A 19,125-nucleotide genomic window follows, 5' to 3' on the forward strand; every position below is an offset into this window, starting at 1 on the left:
TTAAATTAAAAAAATTAATAAACTATTACGGACGTAATGTAAAAAGAGAGTTTTTTACATAATCGATCCTAGAACTTCTTGTAGATAAAATCTAGCGATATAATAATTAGAAATTTAAGGACATTTGCCTAATCTATACTAACATTATAAATGTGAAACTCTGTCAGTCTGTTTGTTGTTCTTTCACGGCCAAACCACGGAACTGATTTTCATGAAATTCGGAGTGAAGCAAGCTTGAATTTCAAGGTGTCCTTTATTTTTTATACATATCACCTGACAACTCTATATATATAACGTCTATATATATATAACAGCGAAATACCACTCACTGATTAATAACGAAATCTCAGAAACTATAACACTTACGAAATTGAAATTTGTCTAGTAGGTTCCTTATAGGGTGCAGGCAACCGCTAAGAATTACGAAATACGGATGTTACGAAACTTCACCCCTAAGGGGTAGAACGGAGTTTGGAAATTTGTATTTTATAAATTTAGCGCAGGTAAAGCCGCAAGTTCAGCTAGTCTTTTATAAAATAGAAAATAGTAAAGTCATACACAAAAAATCCGAAAAGAAGAAGTAGGTAAATTTGTTTTATAAATAACCTAAGCGTGTAACCGACGTTTTAATCAATTGCAAAAGTTATAGTCATCTTCATATATCTTGACCGGATCACGTGTTGACCTTTTATGATACGACTACTGGGTACAGTCGGCTTCAAATATCAACATTTCTATAAAATTGCACCAATCAAATATTTCTTATCCTTTCAAATTATACACTATTTTATGTTCATATTTGAATATTCATACTTTGACAGTATCTATTTATGTATATACTTTAAAATTATATATGTATGTAAGGTATATTTTCAAAATTAAAAGAGAAACAAAAGCGAAACAATGTTTAAGCTTATTTAATTTTGATTGGTCATCTTAGGTTGTAAATTAAAATTAAAAAATATTAGCCAATCAGAATTGTGTGCGATCGCTAGTGACATTATAATTTGCAACATCAATGGCCAAACAATTTGCAGGGCACTAGAAAATTTCCTCCAGGCGTGTTTTGCCGAAAACGAATTTTAATAGAATTTGCAAGTAATCGGGACACAATAGTGCGATGATTGGCGGACAGACCCGAGGTTTGAGATCAGTGTTTATGACGTAACAATAAGACGAATTACGTATTGTGAAGTTCTTTTTAGGATCCGTCTTTGAGATGATACCTTTTGTTTATTTGTGTGACAATCTTTAGGAGTACAGTCGGCCACCAAATAAATTACGAAGAAAAATATATTGCTATTTTTCTCGTTTTATTTAACAGAAATCATTACCTAATTACTATTACTCTGTTTTTAAACTAGATAAAATAAGTGAATGTTAGTTTCTTATACTTTAATAAAATCGAAAGAAAAGTTTAGTGAAATTTCAAAATATACAGCACGTTAGTGAAGAGCATAGGAACAAAATAAAGGGCCGTGTAATACTGTGATTCTGCATGCATTATGCATTGTATTGGTACAAGGCATAGACTACATTCATAAACTAGAACATTCAGAAAAACGCCTAACATGTTATGCTGACGCTATCGTTAGCATCTTGCTATCGATCGTTCTTGATACAAAATTTGTTTTTTATTTTAATTGTAAATTATGCTTAACATTAATTATATTATTACTTTTTCACAGTAAAAGATCGCTCATAAGAATTTAATCTTAGTTTTGTTTGAGCTTATCTTTAAACCGTTTCAAATATAATAATGATTATGCTCATAAAATAGGTACTAAAAATACTTTTTATATTATTTTATAGACTTGGCATTTGTTTAGATGAATGAATTAAATACAAAAAAAATGATATTATTATTATGTAAGTCTCTAACTTGTTCCAAGCGCCAACTCTCGGAACGCAAGGGACCCGGGCAGCCCGGACCGTCCGACACTTTTTCAAAATCGTGACCGGCCGCGGACTCTGCGTCACGAATTCTGTACCGTTACCCAACAGACCCACATCTCACTCACTCCCAGGGAAAGTTCTACGGGGGTAAACAAGATAGATGTATTTCATATGGATACCACCTGAAGAATTGCACAAACTTCGCGCTGGTTTTGGTATGATACTCTATTTATAGCTTAGCAATAAATGTACTTATTCATTATTTGGGAATGTTAAAGTAAGTCATATTTTGCCTAATTGCGGAGACGATAAAAAGTTATACAAGATCGTCGTAATCTATCGAAGCAAATATTTTCCATGTATAACTGTGAGAAATGTGCACTGAAATTTTACTGCATTTTTTTATTTGCACAAATTTGCAAAGGCATAAAATATTATGTCAACACTTTAAAAAAAGAATACACAGAACACATAAATTGATTCGAATATTGTAACAGATTATAAATACGTTTAGGAAGAGAGTGATGTAATAATGAAAATAAATATGGATGTAGTGTAGAGTAAAAGTTATGTTCGACCTCTTTTAAAACTATGACTAAGAGAATAGCTTACAAACGTTTTATTTTAGACTAAATTAGTGAACTCAATAGATTAGAAAATTTAAAGTTTACACGACGTATAAACACATTATATTACAGGGAACAATGTTTGGTATTAACATAATAAAAGATAACGAAGCTCTAACTAACAACTCCGCCAATCCTTCATTAATATTACATCCATTGTTAGGGCAATCAATTTCCAAACAACGAAACGCCGCATCGCATACTTAACGGCGTCAGAATTTCGAAACGAAACAAGTAAATGCATATTTGTGAGCACGTGTCTATAGACTTTTATAAAATTAATCTTATTTATCATTTAAGCGTCGGTCCGTACCGTCCGTACAAGCTGTAGTTGCGTCACACGACGTCTCAATGGACATCAATATTCGTGTAGGAATTACGCCGAGTCACGCTTGCCTCGATCGTTGATAGTTTACACTTTATTATCGGCCACACATATATGCGTACAGTCGGCGCCAATAATATAAGAATATTAAATTTTACTAAGACGATTGTGCTTCATCTGTACGATCGTAAGTTGCGTCGCTTTACTGTGATTTCCGAATACATACGTGACTTCTGCGATATGATCTTTTAACATATTTAAATATTAGAAACGTTAAATAATATTAATAAACACTAATAACAGATGACGTTTCGTCTGTAGGTAGTTTATAATATATCTATCTATATTTATATCATAAATCTGAGGAGTTTTTAATAGTAACACGATATAATGTAGTCTTTGAAACATTTGTGAGAACTACTAATCCAATTTGATAATTTGTTCGTTCTAGTTTGGCAATGAAATTAAAGTTGGAAGTTTAAGATTGAAGAAATTCTGTGACATGTAAATATTCTATAGAGGTCATTGCCCAGCAGTGAGATACTTTAGTATCAATGTTAACTCTCAAGGGTCGAGCTTAACTTATATTACGTATTAACTATCAATTACGCCTGCCCGTTGCAAAATAACTATGTCCCATTATACAGCGAGATGACGGTGAAAGTTGGACGTTTAAACATTTATTGCCGTTACATATTCATGTTGTGAAGAGTTGCCAGACTCTGGAAGATATTACCACCCCTTGTTAACATATAGGATAAAAAGAAAGAATCACTGCGAGCGTTCCTATCGGTGAAGTAATTTTCTATTTTGGAATTAAATATTGATTAAATTATCGATACAAATGTATACTAATATTATACATTCGAAAGTAACTCTGTCTGTTTGTCTGTCTGTTGATCTTTCACGGTAAAATCACTGAAACGAATTTGATCAATTTGATGAATACCAAGGAAGGACCAACCCCTAAAACGCGAGCTTAACCGTGGTCGACCATTAGTCTATAATTTAGCCGTGATTCCATCTATGAACAGTGGTACTATTATATAATCAAAATTGCCTATATTTTATTCAGCAAATTACTAAGTCCAATGGGAGATCTTCTTAAAGTGGTCATTTGTTTTAAGAGATACAACTAACTCCTTTTATTATACCAACCGAATAGCAGTGTAACGCGTTTTAAAACATCACTTGTCTCCCTTACTTTATTCAAAAGAGGTTTTACTACCAGATAAATTACACGTTCGAATATATTGTATCGTTAAAATTTTACTAATACTTTTTTAATTAGTCAGTACGATATTTAGAATATAAAAGGCTTCGTGTCTTTACAACCAAGATGGCGTTGCTTACAAATAAGTCACAGCATAGCATTGCACAATTTTGTAAGTCGGTGATTGTATAATATAATATAATATTCAATTACGCGGTATCGTTCATCTTTTTTTTTTATCAATAAAAGCAAAGAACGTATGGCAAATGTCGCAACAAAGACTTCCTCTTTTAATAAAAATATATTATCTAATAAAAATATATTAAATCTACCAAATTGTTTTCGAGTGATTATTTCGGAAGTGAACTCATTAATCAACTCCGATGATAGGAGTAGCAAAATAATTGTAAGTGATAACTGTTTTTCTTCAATAATTATAGAATTTAATGATTTGTTACTTGTACATACTTACAATTATATTTTGTATAATAAAGCATTTAAATTGTTCTTTAAAACATCGTCGTTTAAGTTGGCGAACGAATTTATTCATATATAAAATTATGGGCGCACATTTCAACGCTCTCAGAATTTGTCACGAAAAATTCAAAGTCTTACATCTGTTACATTGAAAATAGAATAAAAAATACGCTTATTTTTTTTTTCAGCCTTTGCCTAATGATAATAAGAGCGTTATAAGCGACCGCTGGAAAAAAAAAATACATCGCCCGATTAGCGATAGTTTTTCAACTAACGTCAATTGTGTGAAAATCTTGCTTAATAGTTTCTCTATATTGCTTAACTAATTAAACCCGCGGATTGCGCCAACGTGGAATTCAGTTTGTGGCGGAAATTAACTCAAACCTTTACCCAAACATTACTCTCCCTTACGGTGATAAAAAATTGCATATGGTCGCCATCGAGGTTAAAGCTTGCTTTGTGAAATTTCATCAAAATTGATTTAGTGGTGTAACCGTGAAATTATAACAGACAGAAAGATAGACAGGGTTACTTTCGCATTTATAATATTAGTTCAGATATTATTGTTGCAAAACATATTTTCAAATTGCTACTTATTGTCGTTGCCGTAAATTGCTTGATATTTTGTCACGTCATAATCTACCATTATTATACTCATAAATGAGCAATTTTTATTGCCCGTGTAAGCGCACCTTAACGGTAACTAAGTTAGTTGCCGTTTCGACGTATAAGGGTGTGTCTGTCGGAAGCCGTCAAGCGACGAACGTACGATAATCGCGCAACAAACTGACGTTTATGTGAACCAGATAAGAACTATTCAGTTCCGTATTTGTTTAAATTGTTAGATTATAATACTATGTTGATACATTTACAAAAATGTAATTATATATTTCGGATATTATTGAATTAAGTAATCATGCGTAAAACCTCTTTTGTGTTCAAGACCGGACCGTAAGTATGGGCCCTGGGCTAACACTACTTAGGGGCCCACCTAAGACATATCTGAGAGTAGACTTGAATTAAATTAATTGAATGTGTTTGATTAATTGCAGGACTCGCAGGGCTGCAAACCATACGATCTGTTTAATTTAATAAAGTTATGGATTCTTTCGCGTTATCGTCTATTTTTGACTTTGACTTGACTTCGCTGGGGCCCCGTTGAATCCACGGGGCCCTGGGCTGAAGCCCAAAATGCCATATGTAATAATTTTAAATAATTGGAATTATATGTATACTACAACTACGCCTTTTTTTCATGACATTTTATTAGAAGTTCTAATAAAATAAATAAATATAAGAACTTATATAAGAAAGCTGTAATTAAATATACATTATATTCTTTCTAATCTTATATGTTGTTTAAAAATATATACTTATATTATAATATGAATTTTATAAGTAATTTATGAATGTATATAATATAAACAATAAATATATAAAACACATACATATACATATACACACATTCACACATTCTCATAACGCGTCACAGAACACGTAATTTTTATCCTCCCATGTTCAAAGAAGTTTCAAACCAATTTTCTTGTTTAATTCTACTGCTACTCAGTACTGGTTTCAGATGTTGTTTTAAATCGATTGTGTAATCACTATATTTATTATGGTAGGAAAGTTTACAAGCGAAGTTGCGTCAAGGAAAGAGCTGATCACGTAAAATTGAAAATCTAGGTAGTGCTACCATTTATTTCTTACTCGGTACTACGAAATAAAACCAATAATAATAATATATAAAATTTTGATAAAGCGTATCATTAAATAGTGTATTAAATAAAGAAAACAAAATTTTAAAAGGTTAAAAATAATTTTTGGGACAAAAATTAAAACGAAATGAATTTAGTTTAAAAATTTTCGCGTGTATTGTTAATAAATAAATAAATTAAGCTATTTACAAGAAATAAATTATTAAAAACTAAAACGGCACGCGATCTGACGTCCGTCTAACAAACTATTACTGACTAATTAATAAATTATTATTTTTATATTTATAAATTTACATGTGTATTTAAGTAGGCATATCACAATTTATCCAGCCACCTACGAGAACAATAAGTCGCAAACTCCCCACTTCTACTCCGCCTCTACCCGAGGAGCGTGAGTTATTATCCCGTTTTACAATAAAAACGTCCTACAATATCATAAAACATTGCCACGGAGCAAATACCGAAATTCGACAAACGTCAAGTGTAAACGCAAGCGCCGCCACCCGACACCTCAATTTTATCCCGCAAAAGTCATCGCTCGGCATCAACCCCCCTGATCCGTTTTGTACACCTTACCACTTCCACCTTCATACAATTTAAAGGAGGCACTAGCCTCAGGTATTCGCGGGCTGCTCGTGTAATTAGGCGGCAATCGTGAAGGAGACAAAAAGCTGCCGTAAGATAGTGAGGAGTTGACACCGAGCGATGTGTCTAAAGTAGAATAATATCCAGAGGAAGCTGCTGAAGGAGGTGGTGGCGCTGGGGGCTGCTGAACTCTTGACGCCTCAGCGTATGCGTCCAAATGAGTCCTCACTAGTGAAAAAAGTTCATTGTAATTTGTTACAGCAGCTCCCGCACCAGCAACCCTGTAGAGCAGCAACCTTGCCTCCCCAAATAAACTGTCCAAAATTTTACCTGTCGTGAAGAGTACGATGGCCTTCAGACAGGAGTACTCCGCTGAGTCCACGTGGAGAGCTTTTAACTTCTCCACCTGTTCTTGGAAGATTCTTATGTGGTCCATGAACGCCACCACCCGATCTGCCGCCATCGGTGATGCGTGGAGACCGGCAGCGGCGAGTAATGGCGCCACGTGTAGAGGCATTGAACACTGAGATGCGTTTAGGACGAATAGTTCGGACCAAACGAGCCGTAATAGTGCTACTTGGTCCGTTACTTGCAGTTCAGGGAAGAAAGGTATATTTCTCGCCCATTCGACGGCGGAGAAGAGTAATCTTGCTGCTAATTCGCAGATATTGTCTATTCCCATGACATTAGTGGGTTGGACACACTGACCGTATCTCGACGTGGGATAAGGTTCTGCTCTGAGTAGGAGGGAGATATACGAGGAGAGGTAGGGATGGCTGTTGAGGCCTGCCGCTGGATCGCCATTCGCGAGGGCGAATTGGCCAGGAAGTGCGAGACCGGCGGGCTGCGTTGGCGGCACTCGACCTCTTTGAACAGCTGAAACAAAGGAAAAATAATTGAACTATTATGACAATATTACAAATAAAATAAAATCTTAGTAAATAAAACTTAAACATAATATAATAAAAATGAAGGATTGTTTGTGAAATCACAGTCATGTCTAGAGTACGGTGGTTTACATAATTCATGTTGCTAGGTAGATGTTACAACAAAGTCTATTGTTTTAATGTAAATTCCAAAATAATCTATTCCCATTCGACCGTCCAACCTTAAATATACAATCGACACAAGAAATCTATTTAAACGTTTACCAATATCTTGAATTTATTTTGTTAAACAGTCCATTGACGAAAACTTAACGCAACCAAAAAAAAAAAATGCTGCTTTTTGAGCAGGTAAATGTAAAAACATTTGCCGCCGTTATAAAACTAGTGGCAGTTTTCGCGAGAATCGAGTCCATTTTAAATTCAAATATGGAAGCCCATTCTTAGAGTTAAAGTCATTTGAACGCGAATCACAATTAGCATGTTGGTACAACGTCGTTATACCGTGCTCGTAATGGCGTTTATGACCACACTAACAACTGTCGGTGAGCGCGTAAATTAATATTGCTTCCTATGTCGCTACCACTAGAGATGTTGAGCTATGGGTAATTAAACTGACAATCACACACAGAAATGCCATTCCATATGTAGTATACATCTTTGTTCAACTATAAAACGCCGTATATATGTAGTTCGAATTCGGCTATTCGGCGTTGTTGTTAGCACCATGATTTATTTAACCATGAGCCATTCAAACTTAAGAAGAATGTCACATCTTGATGGCTTTGGCACGTCTGGATAGGTATATTTAATCTGTTATTCTACCAGCTAATATCCTATGAGTTAGCCAGTGTAATTACAATCAATAGCGTTCTTATGGCGTAGGGATTTAATGGCGTGGGAGGGTTGTTTAATATTATTTACATAGCCATTGGTCTACTGATCGCCAAATTGGGACGATTGAAAGAAAGTTTGAATCACTTCCCTCTAAAGCCTTCTTAATAGCATAAACAACTGCCATAGTACCACACAAATATATACCAGTATCAATAAATCCTTGGATTATAATTATTAAAATTATTGAATATTCAAAAGTGTTATATTGTATGTATATTTTTGGAATACATCGAAAAACTTGCAGCGATTCATTGTAGGAAACTGTAACAATTATTATTTTCCAATGTTTAGTATTTCAGTTTAAATTATGGGGGAAAGTATGAAAGTCGTAGTTTCTGAACCAATACTTAAATCGCAAAGCTTAATTGGTGAGTAAGATACATCTCTAATAATCTTTAATTGAATCGACCACTTATGCGAGTTTATTGACTAACATGGTAACAATATGGCGCATACAGCAGGCATGCCATTAGAGTTCTAAGATAAGTTATCTCGCGCAAAGCGTTCCGATTGGTCAAAGTCATTGTGATAAATATTTTGTTTCCGTTCATAATGTACCAATGCTAACTATATCATTGTTTTATATACATGGATGGTTATGATTCTTGATAAGATTGGATCTTGTTTTAGTTTATTTATTATACCACAGATAATGTATGACTAGTTTTATATATTATTTTATTTTAATGTATTTTTTTTAAATTTTTAATCATTCAATTACATATGTGAAACAATTTATTTATATGGCAACAATATATGCTATTAGGTACTAAAAATATTTTTTTTATAATGTATACAACTTTATGAAAGCGAAATTATTACAAAATATATTTAAACAGTAATTTCAATAGATCTCGTGTCTGTAGAGTCAGTAATTTGTTTGACCAACATCTGTGTAATGTATTTTAAATTGTTTCGACTTAAGACAAATATGAGTTTATTTTATGAATTGCTCAGGTTTATACATGAAATGTTTATTCAAAGATTATTTTAAATGAACAAACTCGAAAATTCATATAAAATATTTATCTTTAGTCAATAAATAGCCGTTCACTAAAGTTAAAATGTATTCATATTTACCGATGCCGATGCAACAACGATACGAGTAAAGACACTTATTAAAAAAAAAAAAACATTTAATATTTTTCGCTCGAGGTCTAGAAATACTAACATATTTATTAATAATGTAGTTTATTTGCATTTTTCATATTTCTCTCTATAATAATATACACAAAACAGATAAAAGATAAACATTATATTTTTTAATAGCAACATTAAAGGTATTTAATTTAATCTATTTTAAGACTTGTGGTTTTATAATTTTATCGATCGTATTTTATAGTAAGGTAATCGATTTCTTGTAACTCATAATAGCCCAGTTGTTGAACTAGACGCGTTTATGTTATCAAAGCATAGATTATAAAACCATTGATCAGTTCATTTATATCTAACGAAAAAGGTTGGTTTTATTTTATAAATATAATGATATAATTAATCTTTCTTTATTTATGTCAATTTAGTTGCATTCAATGTTGTGATGTTTCCGTTGTCTTTGATATAATTGTGAATAGATTATTTTTACGTTATGAATATTTATCAAAAAATATTTATTATTGTCATTAATACTTGTTTTTAAACTAGCAAGCAGAAATTATACCTATTAGTAAAAAAACTCGAGGACGTTAACCTTTTCACATTTTTGGATTCTTCCCATTCATATTGTCTATGGTTTTTGCGGGTAAACACCGTGACGCCACTGCGTAGGCCAGTTAAGGCGTTATAAATCAATGCCACTCTGTCACGATTGTAAATTCCAAGAATTAACAGGTGGAAAACGGTAAGTATTTGATTTTTTTTATTTACTTATATAGTATTTATAATACCTCATAACAATATAATACCATAAACAATTTTTGTTGCCTAAAATTATTCTATTAAAAGCTTATGATGTGAATGTTGAGTCACTAATAGTGTTTAAACACGAACGAAGCTAATGTTATAAAAACAATTAACATTTTCGGTCTGTAGCATTTTTTTAAATAACTTATACACATTTGTAATGAAATGTATGACTGTTAATATGAAAGTACTTACGTACGTACGTACTTAAGTAAAAGTAATGTTAATTTTCTATATACATATGTTATTGTTACAAATCTTAAAATATTTTTGTCTTTTAGGTCATGCTCGGTCTGAAATGCGTCATTTTCGGTCATGGTACATACCGACAAAAATGTTGTTACAAAAATGTCAAGCTCGTCGAGTATTCGGAACGTGCACGTTTTTTGGCGGGAGACCGAGCCCGCGCCGGCGCGAATGCTCGCGCACGCGCTTACCTTTTTTTCACTTGACAGATAAAAAATAAAAAAAGACGAAGCAAGTTCTTTTTATTACAAGCTTCTCGGTCGTTTTGTTACATTTTTGTCTTTTGTAAAAAACTACACATGTTAATGTATTATTAACACTCAGAAAATAATTCGTGTACTATGAATAATCTTGAAGGACAATGACGTTAGGTAATTTAAAACATTTTCGAATTCGATCAATGGACCCAACTAATTACCGGCAATTTTTATGTTTATAAAAAATTACGAATTCATCGATAGCAATATTTATCGTCGATATAATTTTACGTTCGATTACGTACACAGAAATCATCGAGGGATCGTTCACGAATTGTTACATCAACAATTCAATTAAAGTGTTACATAGGTAATTCCGTCTGAATTAGAGTAATTGCTGGCATGATTAGTCGGTTTCAGAGCGAAGTAGGACGCCTCACTCCCACGGTGCGTCGACACCTCGCCTAATGGCGCGTCATTACGCTATCTGCCGATACATCTTTGGTGCTTCGCTTGACATGAATTGGGCGATCTGTCAATTGTCTATTCAACGTAAGAGTGAGACGGATAACGAATATTGTACGCGGATATCCTTTACTCTGTTTTAAAAAATATAGTTTCGAGAACATCTACCGTACAAGGGACTTGGGTTTGAAGGAACGTCACTATCTAAAATCGAGTTCGGCCAAATCAATTGTTTCACATAATGGTAAGAATAATTTTTTTCTTTTTTAATTTGTTACGACAATTTTAATCTCTTCCTCCTTTGCTTTATAATTAACTTAAAAATATTCAACGTATAATTTACTTATACATAACAAAGTAGACTGTGCATACATAAATAATAAAATAAATATTAATATAAGTTATTGGAATGGCTACCCATACAGTTAACAGGTAGGTCCATTAACGATAATTTGCATCAGGCTGTCCTCTTTAACACCGTTTCATATTAAGCGGCGCCCGCGCATATCTCGTCGGATTAAAAGAAATTAACGCGTTTTATATTATAAATTATGTTGATATTTTTATAACAAGATTGGATTCCAGTTAGTTACATTATATATTGTATGTTATTAACTATGCCATCAGCATTTGGTTACTTTACATTTTAGAAATATCAACGCGGACTACATAATCTCAAAGAAATGTTGACACGAAAATAGAGAATACCAAAGTAATGTATGACTCGAGCAGTTTTTCGCATCATTTCGGTAACAATTTTTTTTATTATACTTTTTAGTTTCCGGATTTACGATAGCTCGTGAACCGTTGAATCTAATTTGACGAAGATCAATTCTGTACTTCACATGCATTGATTTAATGTGATAGAAACGTAAACAAACATTAGATTATAGGAAAGTCCAAAAACTTTCCGTAAACCTGAAAAATGTAACTTGCGAAAAAAAAAGCGCCAATTGAGTCATAAATTATTTTCAGTAATTGTAGACCACGTGATGATGAGCAACCGAGATGGGAATGACTACCGTACTAAGAGTCGTTTAATTATATAAAAACCAAAAGACTTGTGACCATTTGGCAATAAGTACCAAATTCATTGAATCAAAAAAGTATATTTTTTATTCAATGAGCGTTATGAATCGTTCATTTTCCAATTTTTTGTCCATTGTCATTATTGAGTGTCTTGCCGTCCAAGAGCGGGTCATCCTAACACAAGTACTGGTCCTTACTAGTAACTTAAGGTTTTGGTTCCTAATCTGTTATAGATTAAGTTTTGTATGTAACACAATAAACATTTTTTATTTTTGCCGTGCTGGTAGAATCTACATCCCAAACCGGTGATAGCTTTACATTCAATGTAATACGATAAAAGTGCTCGAGCTCTTAAGAACACCTTTGAGTCGTCCTTCCTCCTCTAATATTTTGATTGTTTACAATGTAATGTTAACTTTTTAAATTACATTTATTTATTCATACGAGTATAAAATTGCTAAACTGTTTCTAAATCCAGGCACGGTTAACCTATATACGTGGAGAATGCTCCTAACTATCCGTTTATGTACGTTTTTGTAGCCGCTAAGATTACATCCTAAGCACTCTTAAGATTATAGACACAAGTGCGAAATTCAAATAGAATTTTCATCCCAAACCAACAATTTTGTTCCATTCTCTCCACGTACTAATAGTGATATATTTTATTTATTTTTTTTCTTAGCTAAGGGAAAATGGATTTTATGTTTCGCTAATAAGGTTTAAAATTATCAAGGGCGTCAACGCTCTTGACACAGATTTACTAGAGGAAACTATCTGTCGTGTCATTTCTGAGATCTGTCGATGCCGCAGTAATGTCGGAAACAAAAGGCTTAGCTGTTCAATTGACACCTAGCGTTTATAATGGTAATTCAATAGAGATATTTGTCAGTGCTCATTAGCCTCAGTTTAATGTAGATAAGCCTACAAAATCATAGTCAATTATTAATTTAAAAAAAAATATACCTTTTAAAAGATGAAAAAAAACTGTTTGTTTGTTTTTTTTTAATTATCTGTAAACTAATACTTAAGAAATTATTTTTATTTATCCAACGCGTGTTTGGAATAAAAATATTGATTAAATTTATCGCCAAATTAAATGAAAATTTCTTACAGAGGAATTAAATCAGTATACCTATAATTAGATAGATTTTTTTTAAGGACTTAGCTGCTGTTTTTGTTGTTTTTTATTAATCATTCTGTTTATAAACTCATAAAAGGTGATTTTTATGCAAAAAGCTCGACGTTTTACTTCGTTGCTACGTTGAAAAAATAAAATTAGCAAATAAAACAATCAACAGGTTGCTTCACGATTGTACCCTCTTTGCGAAATAGCATTCAACGAGAATACTGGTCATCATCATCATTATTATTTCACAATTATAGTTATTTTTATGGTAAAGAATGTGGTTCACCATTACGTTTGAATAATAAAAAAAAATCAGATTTAAAAACAAAAAAAAAATAACCTAAAAATTAAAAAATAACTCAATTGCGTTTATGTAAATTACATATATATTGATGACATTTATTTTTTGTTTGTCTGGAAGAAATCGCCCCAATGATAAAAGCATTCGCTTTTTAATATGATAAATTATTTTAAATAATTTAGAGATTCCGTGCAATTTCGTATTAGTTTTCAAAAATCTTTAATAGATGGCACTAGTATAACAAATTTTGATATATCGGATGTCGCGGCAATAAATAGCAGTTTGCGTAAGTTAACAAACAAAAAGAATCTTACGTAAACAATAATGTGATGTAGGTTTGAATAAATTAGCACAAATATGAATACGGAGATTAGAAATCTTTACTTATATTAAAGTCAAACTCAGATACAAAGCGGTCAACTAAATTATAAATGATTTCGTAAAGTATTGTCGACATGGTTCCTCCAAATGTAAATTTGAAGGGGTAGTTTTGCCAATAATTACGGGTCCAAACCTAGGCAAGCATCACTGATGCATGATTTCCATGTGCTTAATTTGTGTTTATTCATCTCGCGCTCTGTCTAGTGAAAACATAGTGTGGAAAACTGCATATGTATAATTTCAACGAAATTCTGCACCATGTGTATCCCCCAAATCGCATTGGAGTAGCGGGATGCAATGAGCTCTAAACCTTCTCCTCAAAGGAAAATTTACAAGCTGTTATTTCATTCCAATGGCAGAAGAAATTGAGATAAACAAATCTTGCGCACATATTCCATATGATTTTCTTATAGCTCAACTTGCCTACTACTTAAATCCATTTTAATATTACTTCCAAAGTTCCGATTTCAACTTCACCAACTTTTCTCACAAATACATTATGAATACCATATATTATTAAAGTTTAAGTGTATCATTTATTTTCACTCGTTCTGCCATTGAAATGGACATAACACTTCTTAACAACTGCCGCTTATTTGACGTTTGTAATGGAGGGAATAATTTGATTTTATTTTATATATATAAGTCTTAATACTATATTCTTGCAGTTTATATGTTTGTAAGACGCACATACAAGTATATACAACGTCGCAGCATTAACGTTCGACTTTACAAGTCTGTAGTGAAGTAAACGGCTAATAAATCTTATTCAATGTAATTATTAGGAAGGATTTACAAGGATATTTATCTAGGTCTTAGATCTTAAAGTTTATTATATGAAAATGTGTCAATGCTACTTTATGATATTAGATAAACTTTATTGTTTATATTTGATTGATTAACGATATAAAATCGTAAGTTCATAATCTGGGTAATCACTATTTTATTTTCATGAAGGTTTTGTTTATGATTCAATTCTTAACAAGAATTAGCTCCAAACTTACTCCTCAAAAGGGAGATGAGGCCCTAGCCTAGTAGTTTCCTTTACATTAATTTTAAGATTAGACCGTAGTATTCCAACAATACTTAGTTTATGGCTTGTATAGTTTAAGTAGGTACCTACTTGTTTACGGGTTGTATATCGTTATAAAAATCTTACTGTATTTAAGTTAAATTTAAAAATTATACGTTTATTTTTTCAAGTTTAACTTAAATATTTCTTGTACAAATGGTTATCTTCCACACAATAAAAGAGTATCATTCAATTTGTAATTAAAACGGACGGGTAATTTGAACGAGATAATCAAAATGGTTTATAAGTACGTTTACTTAACAAGAAATATGTATTCTAGCGATTACACAGATATCTGCATAGTCGTTAAATTTTATATAATGTGCATAAATTGATTTCATATTGCAACAGCATCTAAGGGATTCTTATAGCACAGACTCCGTTCATTTAACGAGTCAATCTGTACGTTTGTGTGTTCCAAGAAAAAGTATTATTTCTTTGTATAGTGTGTTGTGGGCACTGTCGTGTAGGCTACTAGAATAATATCATTCATCAATGGTGCGCGTGTCGTTTCAATCGTATCTAACAAAAACGAGACATTGCTTCGAAAACCACGCGTTTTATAATTTCTAATTACATCATGTAGTAAATGTTTAACCATATTTATTTTGTTATTACATTAACCCGTCATGTAGATACATCTTTATTTGAATAAAACCCGACGACGTTCGATGTGATAGTTTATAATATAGTAAATGTAACTGTAAACGCGACTTTTAATCTTGGATTATGAATAAATCAAGGTAACATCGAGTCGAAGACAAAACCATGGGCACTACGCAAACGATTTAGAATGTAGATTATAACGAGAACAATCTACCCGTATTAAGTACGTATCCTATAGCGTTAATAGGCTATTTGACAATACGAAAAATAAAGTGTCATTAATTGTAATCAGTATATATTATGAGTTTAAAAATGATTATTTATTAACGAAAGTTGAAAATAATAATTAATTTATTCAATAATCCATAAATAAAAATGCATTTTTTTAAACGTTTGTCACGTGACACAAAACGCTCGTGATTGGTCGTGTATATGATGACGTCACTTGCTTGTTAAACTCGTTTGCCTACTGTATGTGGATTATATGTGCCACAGAATACAATACAGGCAAGTGACGTCACCGACCCCATTCCAGCGCCATATTGTCAAAGTAGCGTTTTCGCGCGCTATTTAAATATGGAATTTTTAATTTGATATTTTTCAGAAAATATGTACTAGAAATATAAAAAAACAACTTTTACTGGGTTCCTTAACCTCTACTAAATAATATAAAATTGATTTTAAAAACCAGTCAAATAGCCTATTGAACATAATAAAAAAAAACTTAAACATTAATAAACGAACGAGAAAATACGATACATTCGTAACCGAGAACAATCGTTTGAAAATGTATTAAGAGCTTAATGAAGACTTCACAGCGCTATAGGCGTAAGGGAACAAAAAAAAATACAAGTAATAAATTCAACCATTAACGATGACACACGTTTCTACCTATCAAGTCGTTACGTACATTACAAGATCCGTAAGATGTATGTATGTGTGTGTGTTCGGAACATACATCACTGTTAACGTGGAAATTGACTGGGTGATGTTTTATTATTTGTTATCTATACATATAAATATAAATATTGTTTTTTATCGTGTCAATATGTTACATACATTTATATTGTAACATAAGTAAATTTATTTTTTTAATTTTAATAGTGCAATGCTTGTTTGTATTAGCGTTAGGTATGATAAAAAGTCATATCCTCAATTCGTTTGTGTATGATTTAAGTCATTTCATCTACTGAATTTCTTGTCGATTATTTTCCAAGTAATCTTTTTTAAATTTAATGTATCGTAAAATTAAGTATCAAAAGGGCTTATGAGATATACGAAAGGGCTATTTAAATTAAGTATGACTTTTTTTTTAATTTTGATCGTTTTTATTTGATTACTTCATTACTAGGTTAAGCATATCAGTTATTACATTATATAGTCATTGTTTATTGACTGTATGTAATATATATTTACAACTGATATCCACAGGTTTTAATAAAAATAAGTACTCACATCATTTACCGTTAATCTATTTATTTTAGCTGTTACCTGCTATCTTGTTACGTCTCGATACGAGTTGATAATCCGTTATTTATGTCAGTAATTTTTCAAACGGGCCCAGCACGCGACTAAGTGTCTCCCAACAACGACATAACATCGACAAATGGTAGACCATCCACCTTTTGTTACTATAACGGTTGTGTTTTGATATCATTACAAAATTCCCGGGTTTTACGACAAGGAGAAATATAGGCCCTAATACGAAGATTGGAGATCCACCGGTGTCTAATGTAGAAAGTGTCGATTCGAAATTCGGAGAAGCGTTGACTAATGGCGCAGACGATTTGAATATCGATAGCCAGTGTTGTACCGATAAGTCTCCTTCTAATGTCGATTTGTTAATTTGAAACGGAATTCTACCAAACAATCAATTCGAATATAGAAAGCAAATATATAAAGTAAACAGAACCGCCCACATCGTGCTGCATTTCTAAATCGCTATTAGTGACGAAACCGGACTCGGAAGATATCAAAACAGTACCAGATCGTGTAATTAAATTTATCGAAAGATATAAAATTCTTAGAAAATATGCTAAACATTTGTATAATAAAGCAATTGGGAAGCGCGTGCCACGACGCATTCCTGCTCGGTATTAGCTCCACTCGGCCGAAGTAATTATCAACTTATTAAACGTCGTAGAAGATTTATGTCAGGGTCGGCTACAGGTAAAATCGTTTCGTTACACTCATCAATGTGACTAATGACATAAATATTAATTAAGCTCTCGAAGACAATAAATAAGTTTAAGGCGAGCTCGATTTATTGCTTGTAAATTGAATGAAGAATTTGCTCATCAATGGCCGACGAGTGGGGAGATAGATAACACAGGAGAGGAGGAGATACTTGCAATTTAAAGTCATATCAATATGAAAATCGTGCAATAATCTCGATGTGAAATAAAGGCAGCATGCAACGAGTCACTGACCACAACAACGTATGAGAAGCGAAGCTTGCGATAATCATAATACGCTTGCAGATATGTGATTAGCTGCGGGGTCACGAAACGGTCGGTGTTAGACAGAGAGCGCTCGCTATCCCGCTCTCACCTTAAATATATCCAATAGTAGCGATCTCCTCAGACAAACGACCGCAGGGCGCCTAAACCGCTATACTAAACTGTGACCTCACGAAATTCTCCCGCACGATACCGGCGCGGGCGATGATTCACGTAATGATGGACGTACACGGACTGACATATAGATATGGACGCTAGATGAATTACAAGCGACCGTCTCTTCTCTTTTAATTTATAATGAGATTATCATTTAATACGGACTGTCGATGTGACTTTCATAATCATATAGGAACACGAAATCAATTCGTCGAATAATTTGATATAATTTTGACTAAAGTATAATTATACGTTCGTAAATCAGCAATTTAGTGACTATTACGGAGATATCGACCTATAATATATGTGTTTGATATGTTAACTTCAAACCGATATCTATTTTGACGGCGGTGAGTTTAGAAAAATACCGCTTAAGCCGATCTTAAAGCAGAACAGACTTTCAAATTATGGCTTATCAGAATCGAAACGATGAGTTTAAAATGTAAAGTGAAACTATAAGGCTGTATACAAATATAATTTATCGTAAAGCACGGTACAGAGGGCACGACCAGATGAACAGGTTTGTTGGGACTACTAACGTAGTAACCAATATACATACGAACTGTG

The 19,125-nt window shown here is 32.6% G+C and overlaps 1 protein-coding gene across 1 annotated transcript in view; it reads right to left on the bottom strand.

The window, feature by feature from the left end:
• The window catches only part of LOC113398604 (steroid receptor seven-up, isoforms B/C), an 82,497-nt gene that overhangs the window by 43,132 nt on the left and 20,240 nt on the right, over positions 1-19,125 (bottom strand). The window contains exon 3 of the mRNA XM_064216891.1: positions 7,171-7,716. Coding sequence (XP_064072961.1) covers positions 7,171-7,716 — 546 coding nt within the window. The remainder of the gene's footprint in view (positions 1-7,170; positions 7,717-19,125) is intronic.

The sequence above is a fragment of the Vanessa tameamea genome, chromosome 14 (assembly GCF_037043105.1).
Source record: "Vanessa tameamea isolate UH-Manoa-2023 chromosome 14, ilVanTame1 primary haplotype, whole genome shotgun sequence".
Taxonomy (NCBI): Eukaryota; Metazoa; Arthropoda; class Insecta; order Lepidoptera; family Nymphalidae; genus Vanessa; species Vanessa tameamea.